Genomic DNA, 22344 nt, shown 5'->3' with positions numbered 1-22344 from the left:
CTATTTTGTATTTTACTTAATGTTTTCTACTATAGGATGGTTCTTAAACATATTCTGTAATTACTGATAGAGAAGTTATAATTATGCTTTGTTTGTCCAAATAAAGACCAGTTAAATTTTCCATACTATGCAGTTATCACTATAAGCTAAAGATCTAATTGGCTTTTACATGGGATTCAAGTGTTGGGAACAGCTAGGCATACTGGCACACACCTTTAATCCCAGTACTAGAGGAGCAGAGGCAGGTGACTCTCGGTGTGAGTTCGAGGCCAGCCTAATCTACATAGTGAGTTCCAGACAGCCAGGGCTGTGTAGAGAGACCCTGTCACAAAACCAGAACCAACAACAGTAACAATAAAAAGAGTTGGGAGATATCTCATTCAGTAAAATAGACTTAAATATTTAGCTATACTTTTTTTTTTAAAGGCTAGAGATTTAGCTCAGCAGTTAAGAGCACTTGCTACTCATGCAGAGGACCTAGGTTCAGTTTCTAGCACCAGGGGATCTGACACTCTCTCCTAATTCTATGGGCACTAGACACATACTTGGTGCACATATATATAGGCAGGCAAACATGCACAAAAGTCTAATTGTTTTAATGGATTGGTTTACAGTAGGCTAGTTTTCTTGTAAGAGCTAATTCCCCTTTTTTAAAAAAACTGATTGCTGTGAGTCTTTCACTCTGGTCTGTTGTAACCTGTTGCTTTAGGCTAGACTAAACCAATGTCATGTCCCTCATTCCATAAAATCGTTGAATACTGTGTATATTCTAGTTGTAGAATTATCATGTAACTTCTTTAATAATTTGAGAGACAGAAGAAAAGCTTCATTGTACAAATGAGTTTTTACATTCAGTTATTTTTAAGATTTTATTACCTTTTTTGTTGTTTTTTTTTGTGAGTTCCATACATGTTTTGATCATATTCACCCCCTCTCTCCCAACTCTTTTCATATCCCCTTCTCTTTCCTACCCACCAAACTGGTTGTTTGTTTTTGTTTTCCTCCTCACCTTTCAGAACAAATTTTAATGGATGCATGCAAATATACAATTTGTATGTATGAATGGGATACTAATTGATGTTTTAATTTATGAGTATATCATGTAATGTTTAAATCAGATTCAAAACATCTGGAACATTCTTTCTTCTTCCTCAACCCCCCTCCCCCCCCTTTTTTTGGTAGGGACAGGTAGAGGGAGCAGTGTCAGGGATTGACCTTAGGGTTTTGCTTGTGCTTGTAAAAGTACTTTACCTTTGAGCTACAACTGACAATATTATTTATTTCTTTGTGGTAAAACCATTTAAAATCCTGTTCTCTAGCCTTTTAATTATGTAGTATATTATCATTATTTCCCCCCCCCCTTTTTTTTTTTTCTTCTTCCAGTTTTTCAAAACCAGGGTTTCTCTCTGCCTTGGCTGTCCTGGAACTTACTATGTTGACCAAGTAAACTAACAGATCTGCCTGCCTCTGCCTCACAAGTGCTGGGATTAAAGGTGTGAACTACCACCCAATTTATTATTATTTTCTTTAATGATGTATTGAGAGAAAGCACAATCAAACTTTTTTTACTCCTATCTAAGGATAGCTTAGGCTCATTGATCAACTTTGAGAAAGTCTTTTGTCTCACTCGTTTTTTCCCAGCCTCTGGTACCTACTACTCTGTGCCTAACTTGTGAGAGATCAGTATTTTAAAAGAGTCTACGAATGAATAAGATAATGCAATGCTTATCTTTTGTTTTTAAGCATAGTTTACTGAATACAACAATCTCGAGTTCCATCCATTTTGTCAAAAATGGCAGGTTTTTTTTGTGTGTGTGTGTCCCCCATGGCTGAATCATTTCATTGTATACAGGTAACACCTTTATATATTCATTGGTCGATAAGCACTTGAGTTGTTCTGTGTTTTGGCTGCTGTGAGTAGTAATGGAATAAATATGGGAGTATAGATGTCTCTGTGACCCTCTGGTTTTGTTGCTTTTGAATAATACCCAGTAATGGATTGCTAGATCATAGGTTAGCTGTATTTAATTTTTTTATTAAAAAAAAAATCTCTTTACTGCATGCATAATGGCTACATCAATTTATGTTCCCACTTGCAGTACAAACAAGGCTTTTTTTTTTTTTTTTTTGAGACAGGGTCTCACTGTGTAATTAGTCCAGGTTGGCCTTGAACTCAGATTCTCCTGCTTCTGTCTCATGATTCCTGGTATTAATGGTACATACCATCATGCCTTGCCCTCCCCTTAGTATTTTGATAATAGTCATTCTGTTATCAAACAGCTAATTGTAAGTTTGATTTTTATTTTCCTGATTAGTGGAATTGTATATATATTTTTTTAAACAACTGTTGACCATTTGTTTGTTTTCTTTGGGAAAAAAAAATCTGTGTAGGTCTTTTATCTGTCCTCTAACCACCAAGGACAGGGTCAAACTAACCTCTCACCTTTTCTTCTTGAGGAACCTCTTGCTTCCACCTCCTACCTTCTGGAACTACAGCATGTACAATACTAGTGCTCTAACTCCTGAACTGTGGCGCCCTCGCCTTATAGCTGTGTACAGACAGGCCCAGCTCTATTACCTGGTTTTTAAAATAGAATTGTTTTTTAGTTTTGTAGTTGAATATTTGGAATTCCTTATCTATTCTGGATAATAACCCCTAATCAGATACATAGTTTGCACATATTTTCTCCCATATAGTGTATTTCTTCCATATATATCTCTGTGTCTCTTTGTCTCCTCTCCACCTCTTCATCAAAACCAAACTAAAACAGCAACATAAAAGTTGGATTTTTCAGTGTTTCTGAAACAGTTTTTCTTAAGGTGAATAAGGAAGCTTCATTTTCTGATACCTAACAAAATGTAGTACCTTCTTGTTCCAACTCAGACCCTAGTAGAAAAAATTTCCTTAACACATTTTTGGTTGTCCTGAAAATCTTGTATGCCCAGCATTGTAGTGAAGAAGATATCAAATCTAGGTCTTAGGAATTTTGTAGCACATTGTAATGTGTTACCTGTTTCTTCTGCTTTTCTTGAGTAGTTCCATTTATAAATAATTCGGACATGACACTGGATAATGCCTGATTGAGTTCATTTTGTTTAATAGACAACATCCCTATTTAATTTAGATGAAGTCACTAAGAATTAGAGACATCAAGTAGCATTCTGTAGCATTCTGTAGTATTCAGTCTGTGCTTACATGTTTCTTGGAATTGGTACGTGGCTATCACTGAAATCATTGTCTCTGCTACTAAAAATTGTATGGGTTGTATGTTCATCTCTAAGATTGTCTGTGAAAGGCAGTCTGCATGCAAGCCCGCAGCTTCCCTTTGTGTTTACTGTTGATTCTGTACGTTAACCATAGCTGTTGTCTTTTAGTTTGGTCATGGAGCTCTTTTAGTAATACATTCACCAAGAGATTGTGATGCCATTGGAAACACTTGCGAAGGTGGAATGTTAGGGAGAGAGTTGGTGGTAGTTTCATCAGCTTTCTCCCTGGGTAGTACTTTGGATTATAACTTTCAGATTATGAAAGTAGACTTCTTTACCAGTTATTTTTTGAAAAAACATCAGTAATACCTTGTCTGGATTCCATATGAAAGTTTATTTTTGTTTTTAAGATTTATGTGTATGTGTGTTTTGCCTGCACTCACATATGTGCACCTTGTACATACCTAGTACTCATGGAGGTCAGAAGAGGGTGATGGATCACTTGGGAGTAGAGTTAGAATTCTGAGCTGCCAAGTGGTACTGGGAATCAGACCTGGGAACAGATCAGCCAGTGTTCTTCAGTTTGTTTATTCTGAGACCAAGGGCTCTCTTTTGTGGAGAACAGGCTGGCCTGAAATTCATGGAGATACATCTGCCTCTGCCTCCCAAGTGCTGGGATTAATGTCTGCCACCCTGCCCGGCTGCCGCCAGTGTTCTTAATCAGGCTGGCCTTGAACTCACAGAAATCTGTCTGCCTGTTTTTACCTCCTAAATTCTAGAATTAAAGGCGTTCACCACCATGTCTGGCTTACTCAACATTTTAATAATTTATATTACCAATACCTATTAGATGCTTATGTTAATTTTTGATCAGTTTTTTTTGCATAAATTTGAGATACTCTTTTTTTTTTTTTTTTTGATTTTTCGAGACAGGGTTTCTCTGTATAGCTTTGCGCCTTTCCTGGAACTCACTTTGTAGCCCAGGCTGGCCTCGAACTCACAAAGATCCGCCTGCCTCTGCCTCCCGAGTGCTGGGATTAAAGGCGTGCGCCACCACCGCCCGGCTTGAGATACTCTTATAGGTAGTTCTGAGTGCTCAGTATGGTTGGTATGTTTATATTCTTTTTCATCAGCCATTAAAAAAGACAAACCTTGGGGCTGGAGAGATGGCTCAGAGGTTAAGAGCACTGACTGCTCTTCCGGAGGTCCTGAGTTCAATTCCCAGCAACCATATGATGGCTCACAACCATCTGTAATGAGATCTGGTGCCCTCTTCTGGCCTGCAGGCATACATGCAGACAGAACACTGTATACATAATAAATAAATCTTTAAAAAAAAAAAAAAAGACAAACCTTGATTCACTAAAAGTTTGTGTGGTGACACATACCTTTGATCCCAGCACTCAGGAGGCCAAGGCAGGGGATTTCTGAGTTCAAGGATAGCCTACATAGTAAGTTCAAAGACAGACAGGTATATATAGAGAGACCCTGCCTTCCCCAACAACAACAAAATGAAGAAAATTTTATTGCTGTTTTAATCCTATCACAGAAATCCCGGCAGTCTGCATAGCTAGAATCAATGCATAGGATAAGATCTAAATGTTAAGAGGCTTCTTCCAGTGCTGCTTTCCCATGCTGTCTCTCCCGCCTTGTATTAGTACAGTGATTATAGGCACCAACTGTCACTTGAACAATTCATCAGTATTGAATTCACGTAGGAAGTTCCTATATTTCTCTATTTCAGTAATTGATCCTTTGCATCTTATTTTAAAAATAGTCTTTATTTTATTTTCTAGTATCTCCAGGTCTTTTGTGAAATATGGTTATATTTGTGTTTATGTGCTATAAATGTGTACATGTGTGTTTTTAAGAATCCCTCAACACTTATATCTAAGCCCCAGGAGCATTAGCTAAAATAATGTAAGTTTCTGCTAAGGCGTGGATGATGATAGGGTGGTGGATAAGGTAGTAAGTATATGTTCAAAAAGATTTCTTCACAGGAGCAAAGATGGATAAGTGGATATGGAACGTAGGAAGCTCTTGGTGTACCTTAAATTAATGCTGTCTGCTGACAATGTATACTTGATTTCTCATTGTGGTCTACAATTTTAAGTTTTATGAAGTTCTTATCATAAATCTTAAATTGGGAAACCTTTAAGTAATTAAAAGTATTTCACATGTATAAAGAAAAAATTCACAAGTAGAGAAATTTTTTTTTTTTTTGAAATGTGATATTACCCAGTCCTGTTCTTTGCTGGTAATAGTTCAAAGTGCTATGTGAAGGTAGGTGTGTGTGTGTGTGTGTGTGTGTGTGTGTGTGTGTGTGTACACATATATGTACACATTACATAATATACAAATGTGTAAACACAATGTTTATGTGCATACAGTGCGTATAAACATAATGTAGATATATATAAAACAAAATACTTTATATAGATTTATATGTAGCTTTTGTTTTCAAGTATACAGGATGAGTGTTGGTTAGAAGCATAATTGAAAAGTGAGAAAAACTGAATGTGTGGGCTGGAGAGATGGCTTAGTGGTTAAGAGCACTGGCTGCTCTTCTAGAAGATCTGGGTTGGGTTCCTATCACCCACATAGGTTAACAAATAAAGCTGCATCAGCCTATGGCAGGGAATAATGGGAACAACATATACTCACAGCATACAGAGAGACATCCCACAGCAGATAGCTGCATATTTTAACAGAGGAAACTGAGGCGCAGAGGTGTCTAACCAAGTTACTGTAGGTAGGTGGAGATTTAAATCAAGTTTTTACTCAGGCCATGACATTTCTTATTCCCTGCTATCAGATCATATTGGTTGGCTCCTTGTTGACAGTGTTTAAGATGATAGGAACTCTGACTGAAAAAGGAATGTTCCATTTCATTTGTAGAAGAAGAGCAAATTATTATGCCCAGATCCTATTTAAGAATTTAGGCAGAGTAGTGCTTTTCCACCAACTGTCCCCCTTTCCTGCCCTCTAACAGGTCTTTCAACTTTTCTTGTTTGTTTTAAAACAGAAAACAGGGTCTCACTATGCTCTGTACCAGACTGTCCCAGAACTCAGAGAGTCTCCCACCTCTGCTCCCAGTACTGGGGTTAAGGTGTTAACCACCACACTCACACTTGGACTTTTGTTTTTAACGCCTTTATATGCCCCCATTGAATGAAATTCTATTATCTCTTTTGTGTACTCTAGCAATTTAGCCCCAAGATTTTAACAACAACAACAAAACCCATCAAATCATAGCTCCTGAAAGTATTTATTTGTAATGGTGATGCAAACATTTATTTTTACCTTTGTAACTATTTTTAGGCATTTGAAGAAACAGAAGTGAGAAAAAAAAAACAAAATAATTATCAACTGGCAATTTCCCAAATTGTGTCCGTCTGGCCCCCCCCCCCAATGTACATACAGGGTTTCTTTGTATAACAACTCTAGCTCACTTTGTAGGCCAGCTGGCTTTGAACTAACTCATGGAGATCTCTTGCTTGAGTGCTGGGATTAAAGGTGTGTGGGCTTCGAAAACTCATAATGAACCCAATTTTCCAAATTTATTCCATCCTCTTAGGAATAATGTCATGTATGGTAAGAAAGTAGGAGTTTAGACCAGTATACAATAATTCTTAACCATCTTTTGTGTTTATTGCAGGCCTTTTTAGAAATGGCTTCTGAAGAAGCTGCTGTTACTATGGTAAATTATTACACTCCTGTTACTCCTCATCTACGAAGTCAGCCTGTTTATATCCAGTATTCCAATCACCGAGAACTTAAGACTGACAATCTGCCTAATCAGGCTGTAAGTACTATAGGCAACTATAAGAATAATTATAGAAACGTGGTATCATAACTTAAAATTAATTTTCTATACTTTAGAGAAGAACTACCATATATTCATTTAAGTGCACTTTATTATAATTGAGTATATAATTTGTTCTTAAAGGCTTAATAAATAAAAACAGTTTTGTTTGGAAAAGTTGGAAGTACAACATTAGAAATGACACTTACTGGGGTCACATTCTTGTAATCCGAGCAATAGGAAGCTGGACTATACAGGAAGACTCTCAAAAAAAGCAAGAAGTAACATTTTCCCCCCTCAAAACTATTTTCACTGCTGTGGGATGTCTTTCTGTACACTGTAAATATGTGTTGTCCCCATTGGTTAATAAATAAGCTGCTTTGGTGGCTCTTTGTCTAAGAGTAGGACCTGTGCGATTTCCCTCTTCCAGTTTAGCATTTCTATTGGTGTTGTCCTTGTTCAGGTCTTGGCTTAGGCAGCCACATGTTGATGTAGGTATCCTGGATGTGGCTTCCCAGTCATTTCTAGGAGATAGCATCTCATAGCAGACTTCTTGTCCTCTGGCTCTTAAAATCTCTTCCCTTTCCCCCCATGGTGTTCCCTGAGCTTTGGATTCAGGGGTTGTGTTATAAATGTATCGGGGGGGGGGGGGGGGGCTGGCTGGGCACCTGACCATCAGTTTTTCTCTGCATTTTGACCAGTTATGGTTTTCTGTAATGATCTCCTGTCTGCTGCAAAATGAAGGCTGTTTGATGAAAGGTCATCTGTGGGTATATGCGGGAGTTTTTTTTTCCAGTCAGGTGCTCCCAAATAAACACACTGAGGCTTATAGTATTTATAAATGCTCAGCCAATAGCCCAGGCTTGTCACTAGCTAACTCTTACATTTAAATTAACCCATATTTCTTATCTATACTTTGCCACGTGGCTTGGTACCTTTTCTCATTACAGCATGCCCATATTGCCTCTCCCTACTAACTTGGTACCTTTTCTCAGTACAGCATGCTCATCTTGCCTCTCCCTTGACTCTGGTGACTCTTAATTTTGCCCTTCTTCACCCCAGCATCCTCAGTTTGGCTCTCCTACATAACCTCCTGTTCAGTTATTGGCCAGTTAGCTTCTTTATTGAACCTATCTAAGTGACAAATTTTCACAGCGTACAAAAGGATTGTTCCACAGTATGTGGGTATAAGCATAAGTATTTAGAATGTAAGATTTTTTTAATATAAAGAGAATTTTGCATGTATTCTTGATCTAGGACAAGAATTCTCCAGCTTTTTACTTGAGAGATTATTATGGGAACAGCATTTGTAAATGTATTAAATTAGTATTTTCTACATTAATACAGGAACATTTCCTGCACATAATCCTTATTTTAGTACATAATGACATATAATAAACTGATGCAGTATTTGATATTGTTTAATTGAACAGACTTTTTATTAATCACCACTCATTCTCTTTTCCTTTCTTGGTGATCAAATTTAGAGCCTTAAGCATGCTAAAGAGGAGCTGTACTAATGAGTGATAGCTCGGACTATTTTCTTCAACGAAAATTGAAGTTTATAGATCACAAATAAGAAGCCTGCTCATGGTTAAACATTTGAGCAATCTAGAAAAATATGGAGACAAAAAGCAAGCATCTATTTGACCAGGATAATTGGTGCTAATGTTTTCCTTTATATTCTTTTGTTGCGGTATCTGTGTATGTAACTGTACACAGATGGAATTCTGGTGTGTGAAGTGCTTTCATTTTTACTCCGTAACAATATTTTGTGGATGTTGTTCTATAGCACGAAACATAAAGCCATTTTTGGATTTTCAGTGACTGCTTGTTATTCCCATAATAGAAGATCTATAATTTGTCCAGGTTTTTGATAAGCATTGAAATGTTTTTCCTGTTTTATGGTTTTACTAATAATTTTACTGCAACAGTATACGTTTTGGCACACTTGGAGCCTTATCTTATTAGATCCTGTTTCTAACAGTGAAATTCTTGGGTTCAAGCATATCCATGTTTTAATCATCTGTTCCTGATTGCTTTCTTTACTGAATATTAAATAATTGTATGTATCTTATTGATAAACTCTTACTTAATAATTCATAACAATTTGCAGTAGTTTTTCTTAGTCATTTCCTTTAACTTAAAAAAAACCGTGTGTGTGCGTGTGCGATATGTTCATGTTTGTACATCGTAGTGTGGGCACAGATGTGTGGCTTTTCTGTTTAGAGGTAGAGGACAACTCTGGGCATCATTCTTTGCCTTCCACCTTGTTTGAGACTCTGTTATTTGACACTGAACTCCAGGTTGGCTGGCCCTTGAGTCTGAGCATTCTGTCCTCACCTCCATCTCCTGGAAGAGCACAGGGATACCTGTGGCAGTGCTGAGAGGTTTTCCACGCCTTGAGCCTGTGAGCATTCTGTCCTCACCTCCATCTCCTGGAGGAGCGCAGGGATACCTATGGCAGTGCTGAGAGGTTTTCCACGCCTTCCCTGGACTTAGACTCAGGTCCTCCTGCTTGCATTGCAGCAGATGCTTTAACTGGTGATCCGTTTCTCCTGTCCTCCTCTCACTTTCTAGATTGTAAGAGACACATAACAAATTGTTTTTCCCCCGAGACAGGGTTTCTCTGTGTAGCTTTGGTGCCTGGGTCTCGCTCTGTAGACCAGGCTGGCCTCGAACTCACAGAGATCTGCCTGCCTCTGTCTCTCCAGTGCTGGGACTAAAGGTGTGTGCCACCACCGCCTGGCCACATAACAGATTTTTAATGTTTGTTCAGGACAACCATGACTCATTCATCTTTGGAACTTTTTCACTGTTTTGAACTGAAATTTTCTGTCTTAAATAAGAACTTTCCAGTTTCTCCTTTTGGCCTCTGTCAACTACCATTCTACTTTCAGACTATGACTTTATGTTTAGATATTTTTTTTTCATTTAGTAACCTTCCTTAAGATTATCTTGTCTTTCCATACCATGTTCCAGTACAGTGTACCAAGATTTAAATGAAATAAAATTTCTTAAAATATTGTTAAAATGTATTTATTTATTTTGTTGATGGTGTATCTATGAATGTACACCACATGGGTGTGTGGTGCCCATGGAGATCAGAAGAAGAAAGCATCCGGTTGCTTGGAACTTAAGCTATGGTAGTTGTGAGCCACAATGTGGGTATGACAAGCTCAACCCATGTCCTCTGCAAGAACAACAAGTGCTCTCAGCAGCTCAGCCAACTCCAGCCTCTCTTCCAATACTTTTGATCGCTTTGGGTTTGATATTCAAGTCTTTGTTCTCTTGTTGGTTTCTTTATTTGTTTGTTTTGAAGAATAAAAATGGAGCTTTATTCTTTCTTATGGCAAGATAAGTTTCTTTTTGATTACTTATTTAATAACCCATTTATTAATCTACTGATGAGAAACTTATCTTAATTTTTCATGCATGCCCTTCCTGCATGCTTACAATATGCATTTATATACACTTGTTAATAAATATATGTTGCATTCGTTGTTCATGAATGCTGCTCACTTGGTATGCACTCCAAGTCTAGTTTGGACCTAACATTTCTATTCCAATCCTGCCTTAGTGAGCACTAGAGCTTAATCTGTTGAGGAACAATATACTGTACTGTCTCTAGAAATTAACTGATCATATTCTTTATAATTATTTTGTTAAGTCTTGTTTTCTTTTTAATAAATTGGAATTGGGTTGAGTTTTGTAAGTTTGGAAATAACTAACATATTCTTCTCTTATCCTTTATTGCCAGAAGTTCTGCTTTGTTTGTTTTTCTTTTACTCTTTCAGTAGAATTTAAACATTTTCTTCATGTAAGTCATACAGTTTTAGCAATAGTCTGATTCTTAAGGATGTTAGTATAAATTGCCAGAAGAAAAGATAATTTAATAAAAACTTAAAGATTGGATTATGCCAAAGGGAAACAGTGAGAAATCCGAGTTGCTCGGCAACCATGGGCACCCAAATGGCCTAGTTTATTCTTAGATAGCCTTGATTTCTTCCCAGCCCTTTTTTACTTTCACTTTTGTACAGTGTTCATTCCAAACTCCACACCAACGTTAAGTCAAAATGGAAAGTACCTGTTTACATGTCCTTAAAAATGTCGAGATTTTTGTTTGTTTTTATTCTGAAAGCCTAGGAAGTGGAGAAATTCACATTTCTTCCCTTTTTGGTTCTCTGAGTATCAAGATATACCCCAAAGCATGCATGATACTTGTTCAAGTCCATATGAAGTCAGTGTTTCTCCACATGTAGGTTGCGACCCCTTGATGGGTCAAAATAACATTTTCAAAGGCGTTGTCTAAGACCTTCGGAAAACAGATATTTACATTACAGTTCATAACAGTAGCAAAATTACAGTTATGAAGTAGAAACGAAAATAACTTTTTGGTTGGGGGTCACAACAACATAAAAAACTGTATAAAGGGTCGTAGCATTAGGAAGGTTGAGAACCAGTGATATGAAATAGTTTTACCTCCTTGATTTACAGGAGAATCATAATTATTAAATGTAATTGTGGGTCAATGTGAAAAAATGTAATTATGTTGTGAAGTACAAAATTTGAAAACTTTTTATTTTGGAGTTTTTCTTGACCTTGTTAAGTAGTTTATGAACCTGCAGAAATGACTTTGTCAGGATTTTACCTTTAAAATGTTCTCTAAATAATATTAAAATTAAGAGTAAAGACTAGAATATTTACTCTATGCTAGTTTCCTTGTTCTTGACTTTGGAAGTGTATTCTTCATATCACACAGATACTTTGTGTTTTATTTATTAAGATAGGGACATACTATGATGCCCATATGAGGTTGAACTCTCTTTGTAGCCAAGGCTGTCCTCCTACTCCTGTTCTTTTATCAGCTTCTAAGTGCTGGGATTACAAGTATTGCCACCATGCTCCCTTGGGCATGTTTAAGCTTTATGAGAAATATATCTCCCTGACTTAATAAAGTCCTTGTGCTTGTTTGATTATACTGCTTCTGTGTCCCTTATTAATAGTATAGTCATTCTAGAATTGTTGCCCCAATTTCTAAAAATCATCTCCCACAGTAATTTTATTGCATCATAATTTGAAACATCAGAAGCATTTTTATCTTCTCTCACTTTTTGTTTGCTTAAATGTTTTTACTTAGTTAAAAATTGCTACTGAGAACTTGGTATGTGGTATTGCATATTTATAATCCCAGCACTGGAAAGGCTGAGGCAGGAAGATTTTAGCTCAAATTTGCGCTTGGCTTACCGTGAAACCCTGTCTCAGTTCAAAAGAAAAAGCTCAGAATCTTACAATTATAAAATATATCATATTTTTCACTGCCCCCCACATTTTTTTTTTTTTTTTTGGTTTTTCGAGACAGGGTTTCTCTCTGTAGCTTTGTGCCTGGAACTCACTTGGTAGCCCAGGCTGGCCTCGAACTCACAGAGATCCGCCTGCCTCTGCCTCCCGAGTGCTGGGATTAAAGGCGTGTGCCACCGCCGCCCAGCTGCCCCCCACATTTTTAAAATTCAAAAGTTCTTTTCTTTCCTTCCTCTCTCCCCTTCCTGTCTTCATTCTTTTCTTTGCTTCTGCTCCTCCCTCCCCCTCCAACTCTTGAACTTTTGATCTTCCAGTTTCAATCCCCTCGGTGCTGGGATTACAGGTACCAGCATACCCCACTTTAAAAGCATATTTTCATTTTCTTGTTAGTTCTTTAGAGAGCACCAGTGCAGACTCTATTGAATGCTCTAGTGATTAGGACATTATGCACCATTGAATCTCATATTTTTCTGCCAAAGAGAAAAAGTGAAGAAAGAACAATAGCAAAACTAGCAGCAGCAAGCACTCACTAGAAATAAAATTAATGGACAATGTAAGTAAAGAATTGAGATGAGATTTGTGTTTAGTTGCACATGCTTTAGGTATTTAATCATTTTTAACGTGAGAGGAATGCTCACTGTGATAATGTCTTTGCCCAGATACTCCAGAGCTGTAATACCCAATGCAGAAGTAATGACCTATTATTTTGCTAATTGTAAAATTCAGCTCCCCAGCTGGGCAGTGGTAGCATATGCCTTTAATCCCAACAACACTCAGGAGGCAGAGCCAGGCGGATTTCTATGCATTCGAGGCCAGCCTGGTCTACAGAGCAAGTTCCAGGACAGTCTCCAAAGCTACACTGTCTTTAAACTCTGTCTTTAAAAAAACAAAAACAACAAAATTCAGCTTCCCAGTTACTGTAGCTGATAGCTGTTATTGAACAGAGTTAAAATCTAGGCTTTATTACAGAAATCTGTTAGCTGTAGGATAGCTCTAATTAATATCTTCCATATTCCTCTTTAACTTGTGTGTATAGAATACAGTTCATATAATATTTGCTCGTTAATTCTAATCTTGTAACTTTTTTTTATTGGTACCCCTCACCCCATACACATCAAATTAAAGATTCAAATGGAAATCTGAGTTAGTTTTCAAACCTATAAAAGCGGCACCACCCTCATTTTCTAGTAAAATCTTACTAAGAATCTCACAGAGGTAGATTGTGATGTTTAAAGCAAGACTGAGGTTCTAGGACCCCACACTATTGGCTATAAGAGAATGAAGTAATGAAACAAAATATTCAGTTAATTCACATGTTGTTCATAAAGGTGATGTTGCTTTGGGAACTAAACACTGGGTCGTTTTTTGTATTATCTGATATTTAAAAAAAGTCTGTATTATAAAATCACTTAAAATATTTGTACACTAGCATTTTTGAAAGGATTATGTTCACCTTAGCATATGTAGACATTGGAATTGATAGAGAGATTAGTGTGGCCTCTGTACTCATACAGATTTGAGAAGTATTCTGTATATTAAAAAAAAAGACTAATTTATAAGGAACAAAAGTGTTTAAAATAGACAAAGAACATATTCATAGCCAGGGACAATGGTACATGCCTTTAATTACAGCACTTGGGAGGCCAAGAGAGGCAGATCTCTGAGTTCAAGAACAGCCTGCTCTACCTAGTTAGTTCTAGGACAGCCAGAGCTACATAATCTCAAAACAAAGAAAATAATAAAAGAAAAAGAACAAATATAGGTGTATTTTTTAAAAAAAAGGGGGGGGGGATTTGTTGAGTTAAGCATATAGAAGTAAAAGGCTCCCAAGTTTGATAAAGGCACTTAATTTTAACAAAATTCATTATAGCAAAACACTAAAAACTCAAGCATTTCACATTAGAAAAATTATAAACAAGACTGGGCGGTGGTGGCGCACGCCTTTAATCCCAGCACTCGGGAGGCAGAGCCAGGCGGATCTCTGTGAGTTCGAGGCCAGCCTGGACTACCAAGTGAGTTCCCGGAAAAGGCGCAAAGCTACACAGAGAAGCCCTGTCTCGAAAAAACAAAAAAAAAAAAGAAAGAAAGAAAAAGAAAAATTATAAACAAAAAGTTAAAACTACCACCAATTATTTAAAATAACAATTCTATGACTAACATTCTGGAATTGAATATAATGTATGAAAATGAAAGCTATGTTAAATTTGTAGAATTTTTAATTTTGATGCACACACATTTTCCATATTATTACCATTCTTGAGTAAATATTGCTAGCATGGAGGAACTTGCTGTAATTTCAGCACTACGCTGAGTTTGAGGCCAGCTATGTCTACATAATAAAGCCCTGTCTCCATTGGGGTTGGGGTGCACAAGGCCTCAACCATGCACAAAGAACCACAGGCAACTAAGGAATGCTGAGAACTAAAAAAATAGTCTTCCTTGGGCAAGAGTATACCAATTTTCCAATAGGAAAAGGTCAGCTCTAAAATATATATACATACAGTTAATGTTATGTGGGTTGTACCTATCCTCCTTTCACTTCATGTTTAAAAATAATTATTGTAAGTTTTGAGGAAATTAACAATGTAGAAAATATATGCAGGTAGAATATAAAGTTTCAATTCTCCAGCCTTTTGAGAGTATATGACCAACCCGCTCCTTCATTATTGACTGGTACTTCGTGTATGCTTCCTACAAATGGGGCATTTCTTCTACCAACTAGAATAAGGTAGTCAACACTGGTTTGGGTTGGTGGCACAGACCTGTAATCACATTTACTTAGGAGGATCAGGAGTTTAGGATCTATTGGGACCACACAGTGTATTTTTACAGCCAGCTCAGATGTGACTTTATGCAGTGTGGTACCTTGCGCAGCCTTGATGCAGAGGAGGGGGCAGTGGGGGGGTGGTGCCAATGCCGGGCTCTGCTGACTCCCCATGGGAGTCCTTGATTGGGAGGATATGGGGATGGGGAGTGGCTTGGGTGGGGGGAGGGAGGAGGTGGGGGCCTGTGGGTGTTATGTAGGGTGAATAGAAAATTTCTTAATTAAGAAAAAAGTACCCCAAAAATTCTTGGATAGGATGTTTGCCTGGTGTGCCTTGAGTTCAGTACCTACTTGAGTTCAGTACCTACTTCTGGACCACCCCCACCACCACCCCCAAAAATAAGAAATTAGTATTAATACATTACTCCTCTGCTACCTGTAGATCCCATTTGCGTTTTGCTAATTGTTCTAATAGTACTGCATGTAGCAAAGTGGTATAAGTAGGTTCATGTATGTGTTCTGTTTGGTTATATTTTTTTATTTTTTTATTTTTTTTTATTTTTTTTTATTTTTTTTGGTTTTTCGAGACAGGGTTTCTCCGTGTAGCTTTGCGCCTTTCCTGGAGCTCACTTGGTAGCCCAGGCTGGCCTCGAACTCACAGAGATCCGCCTGGCTCTGCCTCCCGAGTGCTGGGATTAAAGGCGTGCGCCACCAACGCCCGGCGGTTATATTTTTTTAGTCATTTTAGACAAATTCTGCTTTTCTTTTAATCTCATGACCTTAACATTATTGAAAATGAAAAGGCAGAGAGGTAGGCAGATCTCTGTGAGTTCAAGGCCAGCCTGGGCTACTAGTGAGTTCCAGGAAAGGCACAAAGCTACACAGAGAAACCCTGTCTCAAAAAAAAAAAAAAAAGAAAGAAAATGAAAGGCAGTTTATTTCTCAAAATGTCCCTCAACTTTTGTTGGTCTTATATTTCCTTGTGATTTCAGTTCAGGGTATGTATCTTTGACAAATATATCTAAAAGTGACACAGTCATGTTTGCCAGGCTTCTGTACTATGGAGTTAGTACACGTCTCACCCATTATTCATTGAGAAGGGTGGTAGGTTGGTTAGTTGTTTCTTGGACCCCCCCCCCCCCCATTGTAGCTGGAATTTTTTCTCCAGGTCCCGCCAAACCCCGGCAGTCCCTTAGCCCATTTATAAAATAAACATACAGACGCTTATATTATTTAAACTGCTTGGCCATTAGCTCAGGCCTATCATTATCTAGCTCTTACTCTTATATTCAGCCCATTTTTATTAATCTATACTTTGCCTCGTGGCTTACTGGTACCTTACATCTTCCTTGTCCTGCGGCTACAGGCAGTCTCTCCTTCTCCTTCCTGTTCCCTCCATTCTCCTCTCTGTTAGTCTCGCCTATACTTCCTGTCTGTCTACTGGCCAATCAGTGCTTTATTTATACAGAATGATATCCACAGCACCCTATTCTAAAAAAAAAAATCCAAGGATGCTAAAACCACTTCTATGAAATGGTATAATAGCTGTATATACCATAAGCACACATTGTTGTGTATACTTTACATTCCCTCTAGATTACTTAAAATAACTAATGCAGTGTGAACGCTATGTAAGTAGTTGTAATACTGCCAGGTGTGGTGATAGTACACCCTTGCAGTACCCGGCACTCAGAAAGGAGGATGACAAATTCCAGGCCAGCCTTAGCTACATAATAGCAAGACCTGGTCTCAACAAAAAACCCCAAGGGTGTGTGTGTGTAGATGGAAATTTTTTCATTTGTGTTTAGATGTTGTACCTGCAGATATGGAGGACCCAACTTAAAGGGGGAAAGAAGTAATATCTCATGCACAGGCATTTGGAGATACCATAAATGCTGTTCTTTACTAGCTATCAGTTGTTAGTTAGCATTATGGTCTTAGAGGCTCCTGTTTGTTTTATGGATGACTTTTGATGTTCAAATTTCTTGGATTGGGCCAGTGGGAGCCCTTTCAAGTTGTTTTCTGTATCCTTTTGACATATCACCTTTATCATTTCAGTGATTTTTGCATTCTGGAAAATATAACAAAAATACTGCAAAACCAAAATTATTTCACATTTACCTTCCTGCTTTTCCTGCTACAGCTCTGAACCAGTTGTTTTTAAAATTCCTTGTTTCATTTCAGTGGAAATGTATTAGAAGCTTGCTTGTACACTAACACCCCTTGCCAGGCTAGCTCTTCATACCGGTTCATTGCTTGCCCACTCCATGGACCTCTTCACCCTGCTCAGGCTGTCTTCATCACATTGGCTACCTATATCATTGTGGGCACCCTTCTAACTCCTTGGGCTCTGGCATTCTCAATCAGCTGCTCCCCACCCATCTTCTGATTCTTCTCATGCTCTTCAGATGATAGCGAACATTGAAAGCACCTTACACACACACACACACACACACACACACACACACACACACACCGTAGATATTTTCTATTCCTTATTTGGGTTCAGATTTCCCTTTGCAAGGCAGCCCTGGCTGGGATTTGCTCCTCCACTTGTTCATGATGTGCATGGCAGGGAGGCTTGCTTATAATAATGACCTACTTTCCCCACTAACACACCAGTCACATTTACGCTTATCTTAAGTCATCCAAAGACTTGAGAACTGAATTGTTAAGCAGTAATGCTGGAACTAAAAGCATGCACCCCTGCTCCTGGCTTTTTTCATGTGTGTTTGGAAGATCAAACCCAGGTTCCTCATGCCTACACAACAAGCACGTTATTGGCTGAGCCATCTCCTGAGCCCCATCTTTTAAAAAAGAAAAACCAAGCACACTGAAAACTTGGCTCTCTACAACTTGGGATATGTGCGTCCAGATAAAGTATACGGGAATGAATTATTGTATGTCATCTCAGCTTCAGGATCCATTCACTGCTTCTGTGATCAAAAGTGATAATTTTTCTTTTTTCTTATTTTTGGCTTGTTTTCTAGAGAGCCCAAGCTGCACTGCAGGCTGTCAGTGCTGTCCAGTCAGGAAACCTGTCCCTTCCTGGAGCTCCTTCCAATGAAGGCACAGTGCTAGCTGGACAGAGCCCTGTGCTCCGGATAATTATTGAAAACCTATTTTACCCTGTCACTCTGGAAGTTCTTCATCAGGTAAGGAACAAGCTCTCTGAAAGCAGAATCAAAGGTGGTTTCTCGAACTTCAGTTATTATCTGTTTTTTAAGTTGGGTGTGATAGCACACAGCTTTAATCCCAGCACTTGGGAGGCAGAGGCGGGCAGATCCTTTGAGTTCAAGGCCAGCCTGGTCTACAGAGTGAGCACCAGAACAGCCAGCACTACACAGAGTAACACCCCCCAAATCTGTTGTTTACTGATTTGATTGATATTTTCTTTTCATTATCTGCTTAAGTAATAAATAAGATTTACCATCCTGTTTCATAGAAGAAATTGTGTCAGGTATTTTTTGACGGCCTCCCTTCTCTAAATTTTCTTCCTTTGTTTATTTTGAGACAGGATCGACCTATATACCCCTGTCCTGTAACTCAAACTGTAGACCAGACTGGTCTCAAACTCACAGAGGCGTGCCTGCCTCTGCCTCCTGAGTGCTGATATTAAAGGTGTTATGTCAGTACATCTGGCCTAACTTGAATTTTAGACTTTAAAAGATGCATAAGAGTGGCAGGGCTTAGGATGTAGTTGAGTTCTAGAGACATGTGGCACGAATAACTTTCATGCATGAGATCTTACATTCAATTCCTAATACCAATAACTACGAGAATAATACCAAACGCTAGAGGGAAAATAGTGGATAAAAAATTCTAATTTTAACCAGATGTAGTGGCATACATTTATAACCCTAGCACTTAAGAGGCTTAAACAGGAGGATTGTCCAGTTGATAGCAAAACCCCATGTCAAAAATCATCAAATTTGAATTATTTTCCTGTCTTTAGTCATTGTTCTATTGCTATGAAGGGCCACCATGATCAAGACAACTCTTACTAAAAGAAAACATTTAATTTGGGGCTTGCTTATAGTTTCAGAGGCTTATTATTAGTCCATTATCATCATGGCACGTGTACACACACACACATACATACACACACACCCTTATAAATAAAAATATTTGGCTGGGCAGTGGTGGTGTACACCTTTAATCCCAGCACTTAGAAAGCAGAGGATCTCTGTGAGTTCGAGGCTAGACTGATCTAGAGAGTAAGTTTGAGGACAGCCAGTGCTACACAGGGAAACCCTGTCTCAACTACCCCCCTCCAAAAAAAAAATACAGGTAGGTAGGTAGGTAGGTAGAGATATGTATATGTGTATATATGTATATATAAATTCTGAAGGGAAGATCTATAATAAGCTTTAGTATATACACAGATATATGATATGCATTATGTTAGATAATCACTTATGTCCAGTGTAATCTTTGTAGGTAATTCATTAGTGCATGTAAACTGTCTTATCAGAGATATTCCACTAAACCAGGGCTAGTGATATTTTAAATTTACTAATTGGAAAGTCATCTACTTACATAATTTTCTAGTGAGTAAAACTGGGGACACATTCTTCAATAAAGCCATATTTCCTAATCCTTCCCAAATAGTTCCACCAATTTGGAGCCAAATATGCAAACATGAGCCTATAGGAGCTATTCTCATTCAAATCACCACGCTCAACTCCATGGCCTCTCCTAAACTGTGTAAGAAGATTCCACCATCTCTTTACTCAGGTGTCCTTCATGACTCTAAAGCCAGAACCACATGGATGACACTGTTGTGTTCAGCTGCTTACTTTATGGTAGAGTTAGGCACCGTTATTTTATCTCTCAGCATAAGCGTTGGCATCTCTCCTGAGGCTCTTTTTTTCTTCAAACTGTATACTTTATACTCCTTTTGCTTCACTTGCTCTTATCCGTTGTAGATCTGCCTAAGTGTGATCACTAATAACCACATGGCAATCAATGCTAGGCTGTTAGTCTATCAGTTTTGGTGGGGGCCAGGTTGAGACAGGGTTTCTTTGTGTAGCCTTGGCTGTCTTAGAACTAGCTCTGTTGACCAGGCTGCCCTCAAACCCACAAAGATACACTTGCCTCTGTCAGCTGAGTGCTGGGATTAAAGGAGTGTGCTGCTACCACCACCCACCACCAGCAATGGCTTAGTCTATTACTTTTAAATTTAGCTGAAGGCAAATTCTTAGGACAAGGACAGAAAATAGTCACAGTCTTAGCCAAAAATATTGCAGAAATGGTCTCTAGCCCAGTTGCTGATATTATTGTTCCCTCCAGAAACATCTTAAGCCAGGCTTCCATAGTCCTCAGCACTACTGTCTTCCAAGCTTCCACTAGGATGACCCATTGAGCTCCACTTTTATAATTCAGAATTCCAAAGTCTTGCACATTTCTCAAAAACAGTACGGTTGGGTTTGTCACTGTAGTAGTCCACTCCTTGATTCCAATTTCTGGGAACCAGGTATCTAAATATTTGAGCTTATGGGGGACATGCTCATTCAGACCCTCACATGTGCCTTTGGATATGTATGTCTAAATGAAGAATTGTAGGGTGTGTGTGTGTACGTTCAAAAACTGAAACACATCTTACCTGAATTCGAACATATAAATAAGTGGGCTCTTAGATACTCCTACTTCTACCATTAGCATTTCAGTTTATGATAGGACTTAGATCCTTTCCCAGTGTGTTCCCAGGAATGTAAATACCAAGTAGACCAGTTAGTAGGACTACTGTGTTTCTTTCAATAGTTATCTAAGTACCATTTTCAAAATAAAAAGTGCACATGTGAAGCATTTCCTGGGGAACTTTAACAGTCAAGTTTGTAGCCACCCTTGTCCCTCCCTAAAAGTAGTTTAGAGTTGCTTAAGTCATTGGTTTCATTGTTCTGTTAAATTTGTTTTCTGTTTATTGCACAAAGTAGCATTTAACAGTCAAACTACTGGAGACTTGATTTGTAACTGGTCTTTTATTCTGTTTCTTTCACAAAGATAACAACGACCTCTGTTACCTATCAGTAGAGTGTTTGCATCTGCTTCTGTAATACTGTTGCTTATTTATATTCTTTAAAAAGGTACTTTTGAACGACTCAACATTGCCACCATCCATCAGATGCACTTGGTGTCATGAGGTCATGTCCTAATGATCTAGTTAGCATTTTCCCCAAACAGTAACAGACTTTCTTATATAGAAGATCATGGAATCCTGAGTGAGCAGGACTTTTCAATTCACAGTACCATCAGTTGGGTTAAGACTTTCAGTCTTTAGTTACAGAAGCCATTGTTTAGTTCTTCTTCCCAGGGCAATGGGGAAAAAATCTTTACCAAAGCCTTTAGGCTTCACATACAAATGTTACCCCTATTTACTTATCCTCAGTACCCAAAATGCTTTAATACCTTGTCTTTTCTGGAACCCTGTCTATTTATGTTCTCTGTTCTACAGTTCAGCCCTATCTTTACTTCCCTTTCTGTTTCTTGGGCTTGGCATACTCCTTAACCTACAAAGTCAGTTGGCTGATGTCCATCATTCAGTCATCTCAGATGTTTCCTCCTTAAAGAGTCTTCCTTTACTTTAAGTCCTCTCCCTCAACACTGTATCTCCTTCACCCTGACTTAGTCATTGTTCTGTTGCTGTGAAGAGACACCAAGACCATGCAGCTCTTACAAAAGAAGACATTTAATTGAAGGCTTGCTTACAGTATCAGAAGTTTAGCCTATTATCATCATGGGGTGGGGACTGGGCTGCAAGCAAGCAGGTGCTCGACCAGTAGCTGAGAGCTACATCCTGATCTACAGGCAAAGAGAGAAACTCTGAGGTTGGCATGGGCGTTTGAAACCTCAAGGCCCACCCCCCGGTGACACTTCCTTCAACAGGATCCCACCTCTTAATCGTTTTAATCCTTTCAGATATTACCATTCCCTGGTGACTAAGCACTCAAATATATTAGCCTGTGGGGTCCATTCTTACTCAGACCACAATGCCCTGCGGAGATTGTGTGCTTAAAGTTAGAGGAGCTAGAGCTGGTTTGAATTTTGCTCTACCAGTGCACTCCATTTAATCTCATTCCTCTTTCTTGCTCCTATTTTTCTTATAATACTTGTATATAACCAAACATTATGGTTTCCTTTGCCTATTTATTGTCTCAAGAAAGGCAGACATTTTTGTTGCTCTTTAATTTGCCAGTACTTAAAAAAGTGTCTTATAATTTGAACAAGCCTGTATTTGAACATTTTGTTTCTGCTTATAAAAGCCTCC

At 38.3% G+C, this 22344-nt stretch overlaps 1 protein-coding gene across 5 annotated transcripts in view; it reads left to right on the top strand.

The window, feature by feature from the left end:
* Ptbp3 (polypyrimidine tract binding protein 3) overlaps positions 1–22344 on the top strand; it is a 119267-nt gene that overhangs the window by 72626 nt on the left and 24297 nt on the right. For all 5 annotated transcript variants that reach the window (XM_076564300.1, XM_076564301.1, XM_076564303.1 and 2 more), the window contains 2 exons: positions 6866–7012; positions 18068–18232. In XM_076564300.1, the coding sequence (XP_076420415.1) occupies positions 6866–7012; positions 18068–18232 (312 nt within the window). The remainder of the gene's footprint in view (positions 1–6865; positions 7013–18067; positions 18233–22344) is intronic.

Source organism: Peromyscus maniculatus, chromosome 2 (genome assembly GCF_049852395.1).
Source record: "Peromyscus maniculatus bairdii isolate BWxNUB_F1_BW_parent chromosome 2, HU_Pman_BW_mat_3.1, whole genome shotgun sequence".
NCBI classification, from domain to species: Eukaryota; Metazoa; Chordata; class Mammalia; order Rodentia; family Cricetidae; genus Peromyscus; species Peromyscus maniculatus.
This window is presented reverse-complemented; position numbering and strand designations above follow the sequence as displayed.